This window comes from Frieseomelitta varia, unplaced genomic scaffold (assembly GCF_011392965.1).
Source record: "Frieseomelitta varia isolate USP_RPSP 00005682 unplaced genomic scaffold, Fvar_1.2 scaffold_294, whole genome shotgun sequence".
Lineage (NCBI taxonomy): Eukaryota > Metazoa > Arthropoda > Insecta > Hymenoptera > Apidae > Frieseomelitta > Frieseomelitta varia.
The window spans coordinates 179,617-203,280 of record NW_025110028.1 but is presented as its reverse complement, the minus strand read 5'-3'; the positions used below and the strand labels follow the sequence as shown (position 1 = coordinate 203,280).

At 33.0% G+C, this 23,664-nt stretch overlaps 3 protein-coding genes across 6 annotated transcripts; 2 read left to right on the top strand and 1 right to left on the bottom strand.

Annotated features, from left to right (window-relative positions):
- Positions 1-2,556: 2,556 nt before the first annotated feature.
- On the top strand, positions 2,557-6,994 carry LOC122529569. 4 transcript variants are annotated; one of them, XM_043655830.1, is made up of 4 exons: positions 2,557-2,842; positions 3,840-3,926; positions 4,034-4,722; positions 6,565-6,994. In XM_043655830.1, exons 3-4 carry the CDS (start codon positions 4,142-4,144, stop codon positions 6,695-6,697), a joined length of 714 nt encoding a protein of 237 aa, XP_043511765.1. In that variant the 5' UTR covers positions 2,557-2,842; positions 3,840-3,926; positions 4,034-4,141; the 3' UTR covers positions 6,698-6,994. The 4 variants fall into 4 exon arrangements, with proteins under 4 accessions (XP_043511765.1, XP_043511762.1, XP_043511763.1 ...); XM_043655827.1 differs by having other exon boundaries at positions 4,034-4,903; positions 4,962-6,994; XM_043655828.1 differs by lacking the exon at positions 3,840-3,926 and having other exon boundaries at positions 4,034-4,903; positions 4,962-6,994.
- LOC122529571 lies at positions 6,839-7,571 on the top strand. Its single transcript, XM_043655831.1, has 2 exons — positions 6,839-6,885; positions 6,987-7,571. Exon 2 carries the CDS (start codon positions 7,185-7,187, stop codon positions 7,569-7,571), a length of 387 nt encoding a protein of 128 aa, XP_043511766.1. The 5' UTR covers positions 6,839-6,885; positions 6,987-7,184.
- Positions 7,572-21,110: 13,539 nt separating this feature from the next.
- LOC122529568 lies at positions 21,111-21,938 on the bottom strand. The gene has a single exon (XM_043655826.1). It carries the CDS (start codon positions 21,936-21,938, stop codon positions 21,111-21,113), a length of 828 nt encoding a protein of 275 aa, XP_043511761.1.
- Between the last annotated feature and the right edge of the window lie 1,726 nt (positions 21,939-23,664).

The window sequence follows — 23,664 nt, the reverse complement described above, 5'->3', positions numbered from 1 at the left end:
TTAGGAAAAATCAAATTGGTAATCGAAGACACGTTGGCGACTATCGCTATTCAGATGAAAATGGATATGTAATGTAGAACCAAATATAGAACGTATTATTAAAAGACTCTAATAGCTTACGATTAAGTTAATATTCTTGTTAAGAACATACATTTCATAGATTTTCCTGGACTTTGTAGCCACCCAAATTAAGTCAAAATTAATTTCAATAATACTTCATGCAGAGACACTTTGCAGAATATCGTGCCAAGAAATCAAGATTTTGCAATTAGAAATTACAAAGTTACATCAACTTTTGAGTATTATAAGCGAATATATGCGATCAGAAAATAAGCATGTTATACAATCGTACCGAGAAGGTTAATTATTATAACATAAATATATTTTTTGATACAAATATTTTGATAAAATACTCAAGCTAACTCTCTTCGCAACTATGAACTTTGTTGCCTACTGCATTGAATGAAGAAGATTTATGTATGCTAGTGAACAGAACATAAAAATATTATTATCATATTTTACATTATGTTAATATATATTAATACAGATCTATTTAATAATAGTAGTTATATAGTATTATATTATTAATTAATAAAATGACAAAAATATTTAATTACCATAAATTTTATAATTATTAAAAATAAAAAAAGATTCATTCTCAAGAAGATTTATTATAACAATAAATTAATCAATGATGAAATGGAAGAATACTCAATTTCATAAGCAATAATGATAAAAAAAGGTTAAAATAAAATATTGAAATCTTGAGTAATAAAGCACGTAAACTTCCTTTCCTTTCGTTTTCCGTTGAGCTTGGAAATATATAAGAATGAAGAAGGGAATAGAAGAATTTATGTTAAAATGTACATTTTGGGTTAGGTTTGGGTTAGGTTTGGGTTATTATTACAAGCAGAATTAAAGAGTTGAGGCAGCATTGAATGTTTGTGTTCATTACTTAAAATACGATTATAATGGAAACGAATGAAATTACTAGCACACTTTAAGATCATTATGCTTTTCGAATTGAAAATTTCGTATATTATACATAAAAATATTTATATAAAATTCTATCTATAAAAATATTTATGAATGTATTTCCATCTGTTTCTACCGTATTCATTCCCTGCATGTTAAGAAAACTTTCAAAAGAATTATTTCAGTGATTGAAAATCACTTTATAAAGTAAATTTTTTGGAATGGCACCATATACTTTCCTTCACCATATGTTTGTATTTTATAAAAAGTTGAATTGAGAGATGTGATAACATACATTTACTTATTTATTTATTATTATTAAGTCGCCTTAACTTCACAAGAATCCTCGAGAAGTCCTCGAGACTATGTTTGTTATATCTGTGGTACATTTGTTAAATTTATAACAAGTACGTGCGATATTAGGTGATTAGGAACGAGTCAATTTCATATGTGCAATTATCAGACGGATTAGGAATTTTCAATCGTGATAATAAGTTGCTTTCGTAAATATTGCTTCTTATGGTAAGAATTCTTGAAGATGCACGAATCCAGTTTCTAATAGACATTCTTTCGATTAATTTTTCAATTAAAATTTTTTTGGAATCTCTAAGAGAGTTCAGAATATTTTGGATAAACATGATTGAAGCAGATTTGACCATTTTGTCAGCAGTTCCATTGCGCACGATGCCTACGTGAAATAAGATCGCATATTCGAAACTCTTAAAATAATAATTGCTCTTCATCCTTAAATTTGTCAAAAGTCGTTTTGGAATCGCCAAATTGGAATAAACGTATACAAAATGTACATTTGCACTATACCGACTTCTGGCGCAAAAGAAATTACAAATCACCTAAAATAAAATTCGCTTTTATTAATTTTTTAGAAAATAAATATATAATCTCTAATGGTTTAAACAGTTTCATAGGAGCCATTGGAATTTTTGATATTAGGAAAATTTTTTATAATATTAAAATTCCATTTTTTCTAGCTAGCAGTGCATCACGGGATATCCCATAGTGTTAAACCCACTTCTGATATGAAACAGTATTCTCTCAACTTCTATCCTTTTCCTCTTCCCTATCATTACTTTACTTTTTTTTTGTACCATTCACTCCTTCTATCCTACCTCAATATTTCTTTTCCCTGCCCCCTTAAACTTTTCTCTTTCAACTCCTGCTACTTCATCTTAATATTATAAGTAAATATTAAAATATTAAATAATAAATATTAAAATATAATAATGTTAGAACAATATCTTTAATATTTTTAAGATTAAACATGGTTACATTCTATATTGTTGTTCTAGATTATTCTTACACATTTTCCCTTCATCTAATTTTCACCCCATTTTCTACAAATTTTTTTACAGCAAACCATTAACAATAACTTATAGACAAGAAGATCTTGCTATTTAGGAATTGCTATCTGTTGAGACAAGAAAAAAATTTCACTCACAAATAAAAACAGTTTCGTATCTATATTACGTATATTTAAAAAGGGGAAATCAAATCGATATACTATCTTATTTTGATAGTTGATCTACTATCTTATTTTTTTATAAGAAAATCCGGATTACTATAGAAAATTTCCTTGAATGTCTCTGAGTATCATAAAAACCGGGACAAATCCGGTCAACTGGCAGTTCTATTCATGAAACATATCTGTAGCAAGTTTTGTATCACGCTGACGTCGTATCCTACAATGATAACGTGAAGATAACGCCGCATGGGCAATGTTCACTGTTTTATATTGGTTGCGACAAACGTTCATTACTACATATGTACGTGTACGTGACGACTAGTGATTCTTAAATTACGAGTGCGACAAGTTTCTTCTACACAATTGCATGTCATCAATTTCCATCGTGTATGTTTGTATGAACATTTAAAATAATGCATTTACGCTTCACAAATGTTAGTTTCGCTTCGCACTTTATCAGTAGTTCAGCAGCATCTGGCTATAGCTTAAAAATCTTTTTAGAGACTACTAAAAAATGTTGTGTCATAAAAAAAAAAAAAAAAAAATAAACTCATTCGATATCTCGAAAAATGTAAAACATCGAAATATTAAAATAAAGATAAATTTTATTTTTATTTAGTAATAATTAATTTATTCGAAATTTCATTTTCAAGAATTATATGTTTATGAAAATTAGATATAAAATTGTAGCTATTTCTTTTATTGTTCATATAGGAATTATATTAATAAGAAAAATTTTATTAACAAAATTAAGATACAAAATATATTTAAGATTAATAACAATATTAACAAGATGATTTTTATGTCGCTTTTTATGAACTTTCCGTTCAAGTCATTTGGAATTTTCATGGTTAACTGAAGGATTTTCTGAAAATTTGTTATAAAATCATGTATGTATCGATATCTATTATATATATTATAGATATCTTTTAATATATATATTATGGATACTACGTTTCATTAGATATATTATAGGTATGTTTTTTTCATTCTGTTATATATGTCTTTATAGTATATCATCATGATTTATACTTGTGTACAATATCAGCTACATTACAAACACAGTTTTGTGATTAAAGTAATCACTGACTAATTCAAAATAAAGATGGATTATTATTGTCTATTAATTAGACTGTGGATCTTGTGCATTATGGAAAATTTGCATAGTACTATGCAAAAGTACATAAAATATCGAAAGTAGTATATTTGTTATAATGTTCAACAGTGGACAAAAATTCCATTTTAGAATCAGTTTTTTAATTTGTGTTTATAGTAGCAAGAAATTGCACAGCGATCCGCATATTTATTTATAGTCAATAATAGTACAATACTATTAGCATTTATAACGTTGACTTTTTTACAACATTCTGTAAAATCTTTTCAGATTATTTTCTTCGCTTACCATACTTTACGCTGTGTTACATTATTTTCTGAAAGTCACACTAAGCGGCAAATAGTGGCTCAACTAATTGTAAGTACTATTTATTTAATTTATCATTCAGTAGGATACGATGTATTTAATTTATTGCTATCTGAGAACATTCATATATATTTATCAAAATAAAACTCTTTTTACAGATTGCAAAGCGATTACACTCTACACCAGAGTTCAAGCAATTTACTAATATTCAAAAGAAAGACATTTTACTAATATTCAAAAGAAAGTCAATAAATTAAGTAAATAGCATGTCTACATCGGCTACTAGGAAATCAAAAATTTGGAAATATTTCCATCACATCGATCGTGACAAAACCTTTAGTAAAGCCAAATGTACACTTTGTGATTATAGTACAGATTACAATGGAAATATTAGACCTTTGCGGAAGCACTTGTATCAGCATATAGATCAGATTAAAGAGCTCGAGGAGGACAGTGAAGACTCAAATCTCAACGTATCGAGTCATAATTGCACAGAGAAAACGGGGAACGCCGCGACTATCATCGAAACAGTGGATTCAACCGCAAGTAACTACGATTACTACCGTGATTTGATGAATGCGGAGATCATGCGTCAGGCAAAACTATTATTCCAAGCACCAGCGATTGAAAAAGATTCACCCAACTCAATCGGCGCCTTCGTCAAAGACACCAGAACCTATCTCGACTCACTGAAATCGTCAAATATACCGGTCGACACGTGGGAAATGATTTTACACATACGTCCAAAACTGTATGGAAATACGGATCTATATTACAACAAAACATTAAAATCAGACGACATTCCTACATTGAATCAACTACTTGAATTCTTAACTGAGCGAGCAAGGTGTGATATGACAACAAACTATTCCATTCCAAACCACGAACAAGCAAGCAATTCACAACGTAGCTCTGCACAAGACATCCGGCGGAAACAGTCAAACTTTTTTACCGATTCGCGATACGAACGGAGTTCATCCCCTCGACCCTCGACATCGCAATCACAGACAATACACCAATCATCCCGCTCTTCAACACCGCAGTCTTCGACAACACGCCCAGTATCTTCGCTCCCTTCAACTCCTGGTCCTTTGATACCACACCCATTACCTTTGCGCCCTTCATCTCCTCGTCATTCCACAATACGCTCATCGTCATCTTACTCACCATCACGTCGGTTGCGATCTCCAATTTTAACGAGAAGAATAGAATGCCCCATTTGTGAGACAAACGAGCATCGCATTTACCATTGCAAAAGATTTCGCAAATGGCCAGTGTCACAACGTCTTCTAATGGTGAATTCCTATTTGCTGTGTCCGAATTGCCTAGGACGTAACTATCATACTTCGACCTGTAGATCAAAAAAATGCCGGAAATGCCATCAACGCCATCATTCTCTTCTCCACACTGACAATCATCCAATCACACAATAGAACATACGTCACTATCAGCCATCACACCAACTACCGAATTAATGACCACAGTATTCCTCAAGGTACGCGCAAACAACGGAGATTGGACAAACTTGTAGAGTTTTTTTGAATACATGCTTAACAACTGTATAACATGCCCAACTTTATAACAGAAGAGTTAGCCAACACGATTCGCGCCCCAAAACAGTATTGCTCAATTCCAATCGGAGCGATGAACGAACTAAGCACAACATGCATTAATACAACAACTCTACCATCTCTTCTCGGTATACAGGTATTGAGGAAACACTTGAATTTCTCATAATATCTCTAATTTTCATCCGCGTTCCAAACGAACCCATCAGCACCAACATATTCTCTCTCTCAGCATTCCTTCAAATATCAAATCTAGCTTAGCAGATCCCATCTTCCACAAACTTTCTCCAGAACAAGTGTTAATCGGGACCGGACCAACGCTCTCTATCTTCAGTATCGGTCAACTCAACATCACCAGCAAGGGATCTTATCTTCCAAAAACCACAGTTGGTCTGAATAATCGGGGGCAGCGTATATCGCATAACGTGTCATCAAGTCAACATTGCCATCTTACAAACATTTAGAACAAAAACCTCGCCAAGTTTTGGATTCTTGAGGAAGTACCAAGCAAGCCTCATCCTTTCAACGAAGAAACGGAGTGTGAAAAACATTTTGTCAAAAATGTCACACGAAACAAAGAGGGAAAATACGTCGTGGCATTGCCATTCAAATCTACTAAAGGTCAAACAGGAGAGTCACATCGTCAATCCCTTCGTCGTTTCTTAGCCCTAGAACGAAAATTAAGGGCCGATCTAACATTAAGGACCGCCTATCAAGAAGAATACAATTGAAGAATAGATCAAACTCGGACACATGACGAAAACCGATATAGACAATAAATAAGGCGATTAGATTCCATCTGCCACATCACGCAGTGATAAAACAATCTAGTCAGATTAGCAAAGTCCGAGTTGTCTTTGATGGATCAGCAAAGTCATCCACTGACATATCCTTCAACGAAATACTAATGTTCTGTCCCACACAAGTCCCATACAAGACGACATTATTCCCCTAGTTCTTCGCTTTCGACCACACAAATATGTTCTGACAGGAGACATCGAAAAAGTGTATCGCCAATTTCTTGTGCGGAACTAAGATCGCATATACCAAAAGATTATTTGGCGGGACGAGGAAAGCAATTTCAATACATACAACTTAAACACAGTCACATTTGTTTGCAGCTCCATTTTTGGACACTCGACGTCTCAAGCAATTAGCCGACGAGGGAGCACATCACTTCCCAGCAGTCTCCGAAACGCTGAAAAGAGACACGTGCGTCGACGATCTTATTACTGGTGCCAACACTCTCGATGACACGAACTAGTTATGTGATGAAATCATCCAGCTTCTACACCGAGATGGGCTGAATATTCGCAAATGGGCATCCAACGAACGCTCGATACTATCTGGATTATTGGAGACCAGTGTGAAACTATCATTAAATCTATTCAACGACAACACCATTAAGACACTCGGCATTTTCTGGGAATCGTCACACGACCGTATTGTATATTATGTTCAACGCGCAACAAATCACAAATTAATAATCAAACGTACCATTCTAGCCGATGTTGCAAAAGTCTATGATCCGCTTGGCTTACAGAGCTCCGTGGAAATATCCGCAAAAATTGTGGACGTTGAAACATTGCACTGGGAAGAATCCGTACCTCTCGACATCCATACCTACTGGACAACATATCATAGACAACTAGGGGCTCTCAACAATCTATCGTTTCCTCGCAAGGCAATTGTGAATGATGCTGATGACATACAATTTTGCCAGCGAAAGGGCACATGGTGCATGCATATGTATCAGATCGCATTCATCGACTTATGGAACACAATGGACTTTATTCTGCGCAAGATCAAGAGTGACTCCGTTGAAGATTGTATCTCTCCCTCGTTTAGAACTATGCGGAGCACTTCTCCTACCGAAACTATAAGAATCTGTTACTCAAGCTATACAATCAAGATCAAGAAAGCAATTTTCTGGACTGATTTCACCATAGTACTACATTGGATTCATACACAACTATCGTCATTAAAAATTCTCCTGGAAAACCGTACAGCAGAAATCAAAGAAAGGACTCCACCTGAACGATGGAGACACGTTCCGCCGGAAAGCAGTCCAGCTAATGCAGTATCAAGAGGACTATTACAAACCGAAATCACGAACCAGAAGATTTGACAATCTGGACCATTATGGTTAATACAGGACGAATCTAGTTGCGCACATCTTCGGCTACAATTTTCAGACACCATCCCGGACAAACCCTGTTTCCAGACAGAAACTCGTCACAATCCCTAACTTCTCAGATACTCTGAATTTACAAAGTTCGCATCACAGCCCGTTGTCGCCGAATTGTAATGATCGTAGTTCGAACGAGAGGAAGTTACCAAAACCATCATGAAGCAACTACAAGAAGAAACATTCCAGCGCAGGTTACATGACCTACATCGAGACGTTTCAAAACAGAAGCAAACTGACCACCTTAAACTCATTCCTGGATAAAATGGAATCATTCGATTTGGAGAACTCATTACCTAGACAAGCTTGACTTATGATGCAAAACATCCAATGGTTATACAAATCACACCAAGTAACAGGCCTAATCATTCGTCATTATCATGACCAAAACTTCCATGAGGGGGAACAAACAACACTACACCATATCAGACAGAAATATTGGCTCTTGGACGGAAGAAATCAAACCAGAAAAATTATTCGAAATTGCATAAGAATTCATTCGGAGCAGTGCCACCGACCACGCAGTACCTTGTGGGAGATTTACCGGCTGTCAGACTAAATACAGCACCATTCTTCACCAACGTCGGCATCGACTGCTCCGGGCCACTCTATATCAAGGAACAATTGGCAATCAAAAATTGGCAATAAATGGCGTATCAAGGTATACGTCGCCGTGTTCGTATGCTTAACTATACGGGCTGTGCACCTTGAACTCACTATCACCTAAGCACCGGAGCCTTTATTGTAGCTAGTCTAAAAAGATTCATCGCCAGACGAGGAAAATGCAGAAAGACTTATTCCGACAATGGCATCAAATTTGTCGGTGACAACAATGAGTTACAAGACCTTTAAAAACTACTCAACACAAAGCTACACCAAGAACAAGTACACACATTTCTCAGTAATAAAGCCATAGAATGGCATTTCACTCCTGCCTAGTCCCTAAACTTCGGCGGATTGTGGGAATAAACGGTGAAATCCTTTAAACATCATCTGAAACTTGTGAGCAGTAATGGACTATTCACTTATGAGGAGTCTGACACATTCATCACACAAATCGAGTCCATACTGAACTCAAGACCCATCATCATCATGTTTTCTGATCCTAATGATCTTCAAGCACAACTCCCGGCCATTTCTTAATCGGCAGACCTCTGACAGAACTACCGGAACACGATTTCAGCAACACCCCAACAAACAGGCTCTGCTCTTGAAAAAAGACGAAGAAAATGAATGAGGAATAGTATGATGTGTGCGTCGAAGGTGAGATAAATAAAAAAAAACGCTGTATGCGCAGATGTAAAGTAATTTTTTAAGTGACGCTTATCCGAATTGTTTTTCCATAATGTTCATGACGTACATACGTAACATCTAGTGAATGTTAAATTGAGTGCGATAAGTTTTTGTCTACACAAATGCGTCATCAACTTCCATCGTGTATGTATATAGTATGAACATTAAAAATAATAAATGCAGTTACGCTTCACAAATGTTAGTTTCGTTTCACACTTTATCAGTTCATCTGGCTATAGCTTGTTAAAAATCTTTTTAGAAAGTACTAACAATGTGGGTCATAAAAAAAAAAAGAGAAAACAAGATCGATATCTCGAAAAATATGACATCAAAATATTAAAATTAAGATAAATTTTGTTTTTATTTAATAATAATTAATTTATTTGAAATTTTATTTTTAAGAATTATATGTTTATGTAAATTAGATGCAAAATTAATTATAGCTATTCCTTCTATTGTTCATATAAGAATTATATTAACAAGAATAATTTTAATAACAAAATTTAGATTATATGGGTAATATTATATAATAATTAAACATGGATTTATTTCTTCTGAATTATTTTATTTAATTAATTTAACTTATATTTAAACTAATGGACGATTAATTTTTATTATAAAGATATAATGAATCTTATACCTTCATTAATAATAATATGATTTACAATATGTTTATTTAATGTAGGTTTTCCTTTTTCATTAAATTTAATTAGAGAAATTTTATTATTAATAAGTTTAATTTTTTAAATATTTATTTATTATATTAAATTGTTTATCATTTTTTATTTATGTAGTATATTTATTTACATTTATTCAACATGGAAAATTCAATAAATTTTTAAATTTTTAATTGTAAATTAATAAATTTATTAAGATTATTAATAGACTTATTTCCTGTAAATTAATTTTTTTTAATTTAATAATTTATTTAAAAAGTTTAATAAAAATATTGAATTGTGATTTCAAAGATATATAATTATTTTAAATTATTATAAAAGATATTAATTTTCATAATTATATTATTTTTTTTTAAGTTTAAATGTAATATTATTAAGAACATATTCATCTGATGAGTCTTTTCGAAGATAATACATTTCATTTCAATCTTCTTCATAGAGTCGAGGGAAAATGAATTATTTCAGATGAATGTTTTACTTGTATTGTGCATTTATAAATTTGTGAAGTTGATCAGAGAATACAAAATACATTACTAGATCGTAGGTAAATTTGATATTAATCCGAATTAACTGATAATCTCTGCGGTTTCCATAGTTCTTTTTCAATTAATTGGTTATCCAAAGAAAATGGTTATTAATTTTCCATGGTGTCTTTATGTCAGTTGTATCATCTTCGAATATTATGAAATTATTTTGTAAAACGTGTGCTTTTGCCCGTAATGATTAAAAGTAACTACCTGATTGTTAGTAAAATGTATTTTCTTTCCACATGTTAAAATACTTTTCTCGTTATTTATTCTTCCATATTTAGACTTTGTTTTCGATTAATTTCTTTATTCTCTATAATTACATTTCTTCGTGTATCATAAGATTCTGCCCGTGAATCAAATTTGACGTCTCTAGTTTGTCTTATATTCTCCTTGATTAATTTTTTAACTTAAGCAACTTCTTTTTTATGTTTTCTACCTATTTTGAAACCATTTTCTTTCCATAACATTTCGTTTTAACTTTTTTACTATTTTAAATCTATTTTCTTCTGTAACTTCTCGTTTTAACTTTAAACTATTTCAAAACTATTTTTTTCTATAACTTTTCTATAATTATGTCAAAACTTCAGGAACTATAGGAGATTGATAAACTAACAATAAGAAAGAAAGTTCTTTACAGACATACTCGTTTTTGCTTCATTTCAGAGAAAATCATGAAAAAAGGAACAAAAAAGTTTTTATTTTCTCACTTATTTATCTATATTTATTCGCATTATTATCTATTTTATCATCCATATTATCATTTTATATATACTTCATTAAATAGATGATACATATAAATATATAGTTCAAAATGCTAACTTTTCGTAGCAATGCAAGTTATACCGAACATTAACTATTCTAACTGCAACTAGACATTATTCTAATAATATTTGATGTACCAAATTTTGATCAACAGTTTGATCTCTCAGTTACTCTCTTCAGTTGATTAGCATCGAATAAACTGAACAAGTAAGGAAATGAAAAGTTTTCTTTTCCTTTTTCGCGATTTTTAAGTGGACCGGAAACAAATTTCTAAAGATGCTTTTTCGAGAATTATTTAGAAAAGGGGGAGGGGGTCTCACCGATTTCGACAATTTCTGAAGATGTTGTAGAAATCAACAGTTTGAAGAACTTTTTCCTATGTATGTAACCACCGCTCGGCTTTAAATTCCGAGATTTTTGCAAAAAGCTATTGCTACTACTGCAATGAATATTGCCTATAGTTACGTGTCTGTAGCAGCGTGTGTGTAAGCGTTGAGTCGCCGATTGTGGTTACTATAGATACATTAAGGCGGCCGGGAATGGACGCGTATAATGAATGTACTTAAAAACTATTTGAGTAGCCGGCCGCGGTTATATGTACAGGAAAAAGTTGTTCAAAATGTTGATTTTTTATAACTTATTTAAATATCTTCGAAATCTGTGAGACCACCTCCCCCTTTTCTAAATAATTACTGCTTTTTCTTACAATTACTTTATCGATTTCCTATATATTCCCGATGTTTTGATATTTAAATTTGAGATACCCTGTATATGGCATATCATAGTTGTGCCAGTTAGCACTGATGATAACAAATGCTATCAAAAATGTTTCTTACAGTTCGATCTTATCGACTTTCCAGTGAGAATTATCCATCAACGTCAACCATTGAGCAAAGATGAAAAGATAGACACCGCTACAGCGTTATAATTTACTTATTAGAAAAAATGAAATTTCGCGGCCCTAGAAAGGGAGAAGAGGGACTGCTGAACATAAAATGAATAATAAAAAATAAACATAAGTTAATAATAATAAAATAAACATAAAACTGTTAATAAGAATTTTTATCATTTTCTGAGATATTAATAAAAAACTTTGGGTAAAATATATATATATATATATATATTGAATTCTATCTATACAGACGTGATTGACAATAGTCAACGCTGTATTAGTCATTTTTGATAAGCATCGGATTTATATCATAGTGATATTGGTCTATAAGGTAGTTCATTTAAAATCCGACTTCAATTTTAAGTACAATAGATACGTAGATTCAATAATTACAGTGACTCCCATTAATATTCAAATACTTAAATGTTCGAGCAATTTATGTATATTTCAAGTTTCAATCATATATCACATGTTATAACATTGTAAAAAGAAATCGTAAAATAATAAACTTTTACTTACAATTAGTGTTAGACTATTAGTGTCAAACTCATTTACAATTAGTGTTAGACACATTTTAGAAACTATTACTTTCGTGCACCGTGCGTTCTTTTACAAAATGTTTTTATACTATATAACAGATGATAAAGAGAAAATACTTTTCTTTTCCAAGATGCTCTAAATTATCATAATATATAAAAACGTCGAAAAATTTGTTGAATGAATTTAAAACCTAGGACCACATTTCTATAACGATTTCTCTACACTTGCTGTATGATGCCTTTTCGTCAATTTATTGAAATTTGAATATCAAGCAAAAAACGAATATATGTTTCTTGAGTTTTCGTCATCTAACAATGACCCTGATATTCAAAGTTCAATAAGGTGGCGAAAAAAAGATCACACATCATGTATTTCAGAGTTCTTATAAAGTTTCAATTTTCAAATCTATTATAAATACAATCATGAAAAAATGACAATTTTTAGCATCTTCGATAAGAAAAGTATCTTCACTTATTCATTAGCTACGTGATGTGAAAACGTTTTAGAACAAAATGGCGCCTTCAATCTTTTAAATGATCCCAAATTCATTATTGTACGATTTCCTGTTACGAAATTGTAACAGGAAACATTTGGTGTCCGAATATTAATGAGAGTCACTGTATATTTTCACAAAAGACTTAGGACAAGTACTGTATTTGTATAATAAAAATAAATAATAATAACAAATAAAATAATAAAATAAAAATTATACAGTAAATGTAAATTATAAATTATATATATAATAAGTACAATATTTATAGTATAAATTACACAATGAGTATAAATTATGAACAAAATATGCAATATAGAATACGAATTATTAGCAATAAATACATTACATACAATATAAATAAATACAATAAATATAAAACAATTTTAAAAAATAAAAACTGTCATTTTATTAATATATTTTATTATTATATATTGTATATTCATTCTATTATTAAATTAGGTTGTCCGGAAAGTTCATGCCGATTTTTAAGGAAATTCGAAGACAATATCTTTATGTATTTTTTTATTCAACTACGCATTCACCATTTTTTCCTACAACTTTTCTCCATCTTTCATGCCACTTGAAGATTCCATCGTTCCAGAATTTTTCAGATTTTTCAGTAAAAAATTTCTCACGATGGTTTTTACGTCCTTTTTTATGAACTTTTCGTTCAAGTTATTTGGAATTATTTTTCTGTATCGATATCTTAATAAGGTGTACACCCCACGCAACGTGACGATCATTTCTTTCAACTGTATTTTTTTTCAGATTGCACATTAGAATTATCGTTTGACTGAAGCTGGTGACTTTATTCAGTTTATATAGTATATTAAGTAAAATAAAATAGAGGACATACGATATTTATATCCCTGTTTAAGTATTACAGATTTGCATATCGTCTCTTTAAAAATTTCTTTCAAATTTTCCCCAATTTTTTTTCACACTTTTACCAAAAAGTCTTTTTTTCCTACTCTTAGCATTGCAAACTGAAAATTTTGCGAGCAATGACCCTAATGTATCATTCTCACAAAATTAACTCTCCGAGTACTTGCAGTCTCAGGGTTACTTCTGATCCACACGGATATTCCACTAATAATCCATATTTAAGGTCACCGATATTGTACTAACACAGAGTGACGGTCGCTCGAAACCAAGGTCTCACTGATATTGCTCTAACACAGTGAAAGACACCCGACTCATATAGGAGCATGAAGCAAAGAAAAATTGCTCGTTGGCAATGAAGACTGGAAACAACAAATGAAAAATGGAAACAACAAATAGGAACAACGGAAAAATGCAATAAAGGAACAAAAATAATAATAAAAGCAGTAAATAAAAAAATTAATAAATAATAATAAAAGCAGTTAATAATAAAAATAGTAAAATATTAAAATAAACTAAAATCTAAATAGTAAATACGAAAATAATAAACACATTAAAAATAGTAAAAACACTAAAATATGAATAAACTTTGATATAAAAAATTGCTTCGATTTGCTGCACACGTCTTTCTTCCTCGGAGCGTTACTTAGGGTAAGATTAGAGTGGAGCGATGAAGAACGAGGATAGCAGCGAGGTGAGCGTTGCGATAAAACAAACCAATGTAATGTAATGGAAGTGTTTATAATGGAGCGGCGTGGAGAGCTATGACGAAAGCGGCGTAGAATAACGGTACGGCTAGAATCAAAAAAGGTTGTTTCTATCAGCGGAGACCAACGCGTTCGGCAACATTCGGATGCTTTCGGTAGCATTCCATCGCATTCAATTGAAGATCGAAGTATTTACATATATATTTATTATTTCTGCTTATTTTATTATCTATTTATCTATCTATTTATTTATTTTTTAATTTATGATTAAAGTCGCATCTACCTTCTGGTCATTAGCGACGGCTAGGTACTGTTTCCTTCTTTTTGAAACGAATATATATTATGGTAGATGTTAGTTTCCTTTAGATAATTCAGGACATTTCCTATGTGTTTCTGCGACATCAGGGATGCCGGTGAAGTTATTTTGTATTATTGCCTTTGAGCGTGGTACTTGCTGCATTCAAATAGACGACGATTGGTTGCTAAAATTCGGTAGCATTGGATACACATTGAGAGTTCTGTTTTTTTAAATAGATACTCATATGTGAGTTTGCAGTGTGCTGTTTTAAGCCTTGTCATGACTATTCTTTTCTTTTCATGTTGTTGGAAGGCATTGTTTGATAGAAATCTTGGGTTATATTATGAGTTTTTGTTTTTTTGGAGGTGTTCTATATTTTGTTCCATGATTGTTTTTCGGCATGGTGTAATGTTACAACAAGGTTTTGATAAGGAATTCGTCTTCGGATGACATCCGACAAGGGCGATGTTGCTTATTTGGCTGCTATGTTAGCTTCCTCGTTACCTTTGATTCCCTGGTGGGATGGAATCCAGGCGATGATTATGTCTTTGTTATTGTTGGTGAGATACGTAAAAATAAGTTGAATGTTTAGAATGGTTTCATGTTTTGTTTTACTATTATTATTTTTTATTATTTATTATTTTTTTCCTAGCTTCTGATCTTGTTTTTTGCGAGACATGAGTTAGTATGTGATATTTAATTGCAATATCTTCTACAAGCACAAGTTTTTGCTGCTTCCTCGAAGACATTTTAAGACATACTAAGAAGAACGGCTCGCTGTAGCATTTCTCTCCTCGGTTTTCTCCGCGTCATTATAAACTCAACGCTCTGCTGGCTTCACAGCTCTCCTCTCTACTCGCCGCTCCACTATCATCTCGTGCTTAGTGAGATCGTCACTAACACAAACAGCTCCCATCAATGTGTGCGTTGGTACATTCGAGTGGCTTTCAGCACTGGTCAAAAATGGCCCCGACAGTACTCGGAGGGTTAATAGGAATCGCCTCGGCTCAACGCGAGTAATGGTCGACGCAGGTTAAATACTAATACCTTTTTGAGACCGGTAAAGGTTCGATGTAAGGCCTATGAGGACATGGTCGAATCTCGCTGCTTCGCTGAACTTTCCCAACGGTGCCGTTCCATGCCTCGTTATTTTCTCACGCTGACATGGGACGCAGTGATTCGCCCATTGGCAACAGTCTTTATTTATTGATGGCCATACGTACCGGTGGGTAATTAATTTCTGTTTTGCACGTAATCCTGGGTGAGAGAGACAGTGCAACTAGTTAAAGATTCAGCGTAGAATCATATTTTGGCTATATGATCCTATGGGCCCAATGGCCTTGTTGCTGTTGTTTGTGTCGCAGTACAAGTGTACATTTATCTCAGGAAAGTGAATTTTCCTGAGTTGCAGCGCGTATGACTGAAATTTTAGAAGCTTTAGAAGCTTCCTCTAAAGCGGAGGGTTCGGGTGGACACGATACGACTTCCATCCATGACATGGCGTCCTCTATCTTGTACTCGTCACCATATATGTGCCTAATGTCTGTGGTATACTGACTAATAAAATCTAAATAGCGATACTGCCGCGGTGAGCATTTTTGTAGATTTTGCTTAAATATAAATGTAAGCGGTTTGTGATCGGTATACAGTCTGTCGTGGAAGTCTTCATACATCCATAAAATTTGCTATATCTGACTTAATAAAAAAATTTAAGAATATATACTCTCAAAGAATTGTTTATATTCGCATATTAACACATGATCTGCATCAATATATTTCCGAAATAAATTAAAAAAACGTAAAGTAGTAGTCACAGAAGTCTTCATACACTTGAACAACCTTATAAAAACATAATATTTTGTATTATAAATACAGACTTTCGGCTTCATATCTTCAGTTAGAGTGTAAAACGATCTCGATTATAAGTACACACTTTGTTATAATATATAATACACTATGTTGACAAGAAAGGAAATTCCTTTAGATACTCGCAACTTAGTGGTACAACTACGAGAAGAAAGAAAATCTTATAGAGAAAACGCTAATATGGTTAAAATAAGTCGTACAACAATAATACAATCAATAATAAAAAAATTTTAATTTGAGAGGTACAAATTATAGTAAACCTAGATTTGGCTGTCCAATAAAATTAAATGCTCGTCATGTTCGTACTATAATTCGTAAAGTGCAAAATAATTCAAAAATTAGTGCACCAAAATTAACGCAACACATTGTGGGAACCACGGGCGAGAATTGTCATTTAAAAACTGCGAGAAGAATACTGAGAAGAGCTGGTTTTCACCCTTACTCTAGAAGAGTAGCGAGAAGATAATCGTTTATATTCAGAGTAAATCAACAGAAACGACTTGAATTTGCCAAAAAATATATTAATAAAGATTTTGAATTTTGGAAAAAAGTTGTATTTGCAGATGAAAGCAAGTATAATATTTTCGGATCTGATGATAGAGGAAAAGTTTGGAGAAAAAAAAAAAAAGACATGGAGATAGATACTAAAAATTTAATTCCAATTGTTAAGCATAGCGGGAGACATGTAATGGTGTGCAATTACTGCATCCGGAACGGGAAACTTAGTATTTATTGAAGGTATCATGGATCGTCCAAAGTATTTTAATATAATGCGAGATAACTTGCCAACTTTAATTCAACGTTTGGGCATGGAAAATGAATGGGTCTTCCAACAAGATAACGATCCGAAATATACAGCTGTGGTTGTTAAATATTTGTGGTTATTAAATATATTGTTATTGTATTATGTTCCACGGAAATTATTTACACCATTCCAATCGACAGATCTTAACCACATCGAGCATATTTGGGCAAAGTTAAGTAACAGAATCAAAAAACATATAATATTACAGATGAAAAATCTTTAAAAACTAATTTACGAAAAGCTTGGGACGAAATTATTCCAGATATTATAAAAAAAAATTAATTTTGTTGATGCCGAGAAGATTACAGGCCGCTATTGATGCAAAAGGAGGGCCTACAAGTTATTAATACAATATTAAGTTCAGTTTTTTTTAGTTTTACATAGTTACCAAAAGTGGTAACTAGCCACTTTAGTGGCTTTATATTTCACATTTTTTTTAAGTTTTTTTGTTAATAAGATTAATAAACAATATTTCTTAACACGTGTCTAAATTTAATTAATACACAATTTTATGTAAAAAAAATAGCTTAAATTACTATATTTGTTATAATAATTAAAATTTATGGGTTATACGAAGACTTTTGTGACTGACTGTATAATGTAAAGTTCCGTCCTTCAATGAAGTGGTGAAAGTGTTTTATGGCACAATACATAGCCAGTAGCTCTCAGTCAGTTCATGCTCTGTATTTTCGTTGCGCGGCGGAAAGGTTCTTTGTGTAAAAGGAAAGGGGCTGGCAGGTATCTTTTATTTGCTGTTGTAAAACTGCACCTGTAGCGTGCCGATCTGATCTCGACGTATAAGTAGCGTTGAGCAGATCGGTGGCTTGCTGTCTTTCAACGAAAGTTAGCTGATTCAAGATAGAATTGTTTTAAAGTTAGATAGGTTGGCTTGAGGAATATAAATTGTCGTAAGTAAAAGATTGATAAAATTTGAGTGAGTTTGATAGTCGAACCGTGACCTGTCGTACGTCGATAGGTTACTCCGAAACTTCTGTGCGCACTGCGCTATAGCTGGATTCTATGGTTTAGGGAGGTATGTTAGTTGCTTCCAGATGTGAGCGAGGTCGGTCTCAGAACGTAGTATTTGCACTTTCTAACGGTCCCAGGATGTGTCCCTCAGAATATGTCTTGGATTTATGGATGTCGTAAAAAAGTTGTGATAAAGTCATTTATCGAGCTTTAAAATTGAGCGTCGAGCATGACGAGCCTTGGAATTGGTAATTCGGTGTGACTACAGTAGAAGATGCAAGGTAACGAAGGACATGGAATATGGTCACGGGAGATCCCTGCCGTAGAGAAATTAGAAATTGCAAAATTGCTTTCCCTGGCTCGATGGGTTGTTCTTCGCGGTGCGAATCCCACCTCCTTTGTGTTCGGCAGCGCCGATTGCACAATCAGATGCATCGACTGTTATGTTCACAGGGGCGTTAGGCTTTGAATGTGTCAACAGCGTCGCGTTTGCTAGCCCTTCTTTTACTTCTACGAAGGACTTTTCCGCAGTTTCGGTCTAATTCACGGATAAATCATTTAGCGGTATCATGACCTTAGCGACGTGCTGAATGAATCGCCTGTAAAACTTTACCATGCCGAGGAATTTCCTAAATTCCCGTATGACGATAAGTTTAGAGGATTCTCGGATGGCTTCAACGCTTTCCGCGAGAGATTTTATTCCGTCCTCATTGACGATGTAAAAAGGTGATCTCAACAACGCCGAAAACACATTTCGCGAGGTTGATCATGATGCCGTATTGATTCAAACGCTCGATCAGTAGCTTCTGATGTTCCTTATGATCGGCTTCAGTAGTTGATTCAATAAGAAAATCATCAATACACGCATAAACGACATCTAGCCCGCGTACTCGGTTTACGAAAAGTTTGCGCCGCAGACCGAAGGACAAAAAATTAAACTCGAATAAACCGCACAGCGTCGTAATTGCCGTTTTTGCTCGGTCATTTGGTGCGACCGGTATCTGATTATACGCGCGTACCAAGTCTATTTTGGAAAAAATTTTCTTCTCGTACAACGCATGCGCGAAATCCGCGATATGAGGCGGTGAATACCTGTCTGGTATGGTGCGGGCATTGAGGGCCCTGTAGTCGAACCTTCTCGTCTTCGGCACTAGATGTAAAGGCAACGCCCATAGACTTTTCGAAAGACGGATGATGCCTTGTTGGAGCATAAACTCTATCCCAGTAAATTCTATCTTTCTTTACAAGGAGTTGAAAATATCGACTTTTAACGTGTGTAAGAATACTTTCTATAGTCATTCTACACATACATACAAAGCATCTCACCTGATTCTGATACATTGATTTACGTTACTATAATTATTCATAGCAAAAAATGTTTCACATGAAACTGAAAGGTTTTGAGAGAGGTATATTCTGACATTCCTTTTTTCGTAAATGAACACATAAAAATCACATTAAAATTAATTTTCTTTTTTAAAAAAAATTATTTTTTATATTTTATATTTTTATATTTTGTATTTTATATTTTTATATTTTGTATTTTATATTTTTATATTTTGTATTAATATTTTTTCATATTCAAAGGGATGGAAAAAACCATCTAATCAAAAGTTACTAGTCGTTTGAGGTAATGAATTACACCTTGATTCGATCTCTCGTAGTCTGTTTAATTTTTCCTTTTATAAAACTTTCTAAAATTATATTTCAATCACATTACTTGCATAATAAATTAACTCGATTAAAAATATATGAAAACAGCATAGAAGGCAATTCTTATTAATTATTCATATTTTTCTTTGTGCCAGCTTTTCCTTTTTCTTCATCTTTCTTCTTTTTTTTTTTTTTGCTTAACAATAAAGGAGATGGGTTAAGGTTTTGCAAATTATTGAACTATACTAACGATATAACGTTAGTTGGTAGAAAAGAACTTAAAAAGATTCTTCTTTTGCATTTCATCTTTGAACCACTGATCTAAATGTTGTCGATCCGACAACTTATGACCAATATCGGAATTGTAAATACTAAATATATAGTTCCGTTTATATTATACACAAAAATAAAAAAATTGAAATTATTCTATAAATTAATGATTTTCTGTTTGTTTACTACCAGTACAGAAGATATCGATTCGAGGATTGGCTGACTCGTTACATAATTTAAATAACATAAATTTTTAGTCAACATATTTGATACACGAAAATTATGGGGAATAATTTTATAAAAATATTAGAATTCATCCTAAATTATATTACAATTCTTAAAATAAAATACTGAATGAAATATTTAAATTTATGTCCTTCAAACTCCATGGTCTTTAACGTTTTCTATGAATTCTCATTTCTCTATAAATAAAAGAGAAGGATCTTTATTTATATTTGAACTAATCTCGTTTTGAACAGTAGAAACTAGGAATCTTTTGTTGAATCGATTTTTATAGTAAATAATGCCAACAATTTCTCTTAAGCTATGTATTTTCATAAACCGTTATTTAATCATCTGAATGCTGTAAATGAGTGCTGTAATATTTCGTATCGCTCATTAAAACGATGTTTACCCCGATGACGGAGCCCCCGATATCTGCTATTACGAATTCTCAGCGAAGTTGTAACTCCGCTTCGCGATGGTGTACTACGTTGCAATGCGTATCCCATTCGCTGCGTGTAATATGTACTCACTTCTGTGTCTTTTTACACGCGAGCGGGGGTACACGCGTAGATCTGCAACGTAGTCCATCAGATACTTAATGTTCGTTAGACGGTCGGTTATGAAAATGCGGGCCGTTTGGGGATCGTCGAGTGAGACCGCGTTTGCTCATGATGGTTTCTCGCCGACAACGTGTATGGGAAAGAACCATTGTACGCTCTTCCTTGAAAGCGAGCGCAGCAGAAGCATAGGCCCGACTGTGAGGCTCCTCTTCTTCTTGACGATCGGGATTCTCTCCATCTCATCAGACATTCGATCTGTTCCTCTAGGTTGTCCAACCTTTTATTGATAAGCGCCATTTCAAGATTCGTTATCGCAGAAACAATCGCCGGCCTAGTTTCGTATGTGTCCAGAATCATGTCGGCCAGGTTCGCTATTTCTTCTAGTGGGCTTTCTTGCTTCTCCAAGAATGACTTTATTGACGGTGGCATCTTTTGTAGGAAAAGCTTTTTTAACAGTTCCTGATCAAAAGTTTTCGCCCCGTCTTCCAATAAATGTAGGAGTCTCCGCAGGAACTGCGACGGCTTCTTGTCTCCTAATTCCTCCTGGCTCAGCTGTTGCTGGGTCCTCCTCCTTTCGAAGTCCGTTATTCGATCAATTATCGCCGCCTTTAGGCGATTATACGGATCGACTTCCGGTGGATTCCTAATTATATCCATAACCTCACTCACGATTTCCCTGTCGATCGTTCCGACTACGTAATCAAATTTGGTCTCTTGCCTCGTTATCCCTCGCGTCCTAAATTGCGCTTCCATTTGCGCGAACCATACTTCTGGATTGTGTTTCCAGAACGAGGGTATTTTCATGCTTACCTCTTCGATTTCTCCTTCCATGAGGCTGTGTTCGTCATGCGGTTCTTTGTTTTCTTGATTGCTTCTTGTGCTCATTTTTGCACTCCGTCAGTTTAAGGTTTTTATTGCACTAATACAAATATATACACAGAAAACAATCGTCCACTAACTAATTATTTATTGCGAGTGTATTGCGAGAGCTGACGTAGGAACACGGCCTGAACACGCGGAATGATTTCGTTTACGTGAACCTTCGGTTTTAGAAAACTTACTGTGTCTGGCGTGTTGGAGTCGGCCCTTATATACGGCCCGACTCCCATTGTGTTCTTTTCGGCCGAAGGATCGGAAAGTAAATTGTTTTTCTGCAGTTTGCTCGGTCAATGCCATAAAAGAATTTTGACAGTTACCGTATGGCCCTAACGGTACTGCGTTTCGGGTCCAAGTCGTTGAAATATTATTTATGTTGCTGCCTGGGTCGTGTTCCCTACAATATAAATATATATATAAATGCATAAACATATACATAAATGAACTAATTTATTGAAAAATTTCAAGAATGTAAATTTTATTGTGAATATTTTGAATATTGCATACGTTTTGCAAATAAATTTTGCATAAATGCATGTTCAGTCGATAGTTCACATGTGAGAATATATCTATGAAATAAGTAAAGAGTAGAATAAATAAAATAGTAAATGATTGTAAGGAAGAACGAGTTGCATTGACTAGTCTATTAAAAAATAATTTCTTGTGGTCAATCAAACGGGAGGTAGTCCTATATGTATATAATAATGAATAAAGATTTTCACGTTTCTGAGAAAATCGAGTTGAAAATTTATTAAGTACCAAAGTGATTTTTACTGAAATATATTAAAAGTTTATTTTCTTCACAATGACACCTTAGACATTGAAATTTTATTTAAAATTTTTTTACTTAGTTTTGCATAAGAAACTTCCTTGTATTGATTACTTGCGCAGGTATGATTGTCAAATTAATTGAACCAGTCACTGTATGTGTTTTATTGTTTGACATGTTTTTCATAGTTATAAAGGAAACTTAATAATATACGATATATTGGATTAATATAATGGATGTAGGAAACATAGAAAATTATGTTTATTGTGTCAAATTTCATAATGAATCAACATTTTGCTTCAGTCACAAAGATATCTTAGATACGATTTTTTCACAAACTGAAACTGCAAACAAAAGTAATGATGTGCCTTCATATGTTAATACAAAGATGTAGTTATTTGTACTAAAAAGTTGAACATTTCAATATCCAGAAAAAACTTAAAACGACCTATTAAATTAACTATTCGATAATATAAAATTCTATTAAAAAATATATAATTAATATATTAAGTACAATTATAAAATGTATCACAATAATTAAAAAGCATAATTAATAAATTGAAAATTACATAATAAATTATAATTAACATAATTAACAAAATAAAAATTACATAATTATATAATATGGTTGTTATTCGAAAATTACATTAATCATTATTCAAAAACTTTTGCCAGACAACATTAATTAGAATAAGGGAGGCTCTATTGTATTAGAAAATGGTTTGCGTGAACTGTATTCTGTTCATGGTAATGTCTATTTAATTCTTTTACCAACATTATAATCAGAATGATTTTCTTTGTACAATTTACTTCATTTATTTCTATTGAAATACTCTCGTTGCGATTTGTGCGAAACAGGAGATTAATTCGAAATAACGTTTTAATTGATACACTTTAAATTGTTTCATTATTAATGCAAATTTTACATCACGCGTATCAATTGCATATCAACTATATACATGTATA

What these genes read in the sequence shown, in the direction of transcription:
- LOC122529569 (XM_043655828.1), top strand. Translation starts at nt 4,142, where the DNA reads ATGTCTACATCGGCTACTAGGAAATCAAAAATTTGGAAATATTTCCAT.
- LOC122529571 (XM_043655831.1), top strand. Translation starts at nt 7,185, where the DNA reads ATGCATATGTATCAGATCGCATTCATCGACTTATGGAACACAATGGAC.
- LOC122529568 (XM_043655826.1), bottom strand. Translation starts at nt 21,938, where the DNA reads ATGAGCACAAGAAGCAATCAAGAAAACAAAGAACCGCATGACGAACAC.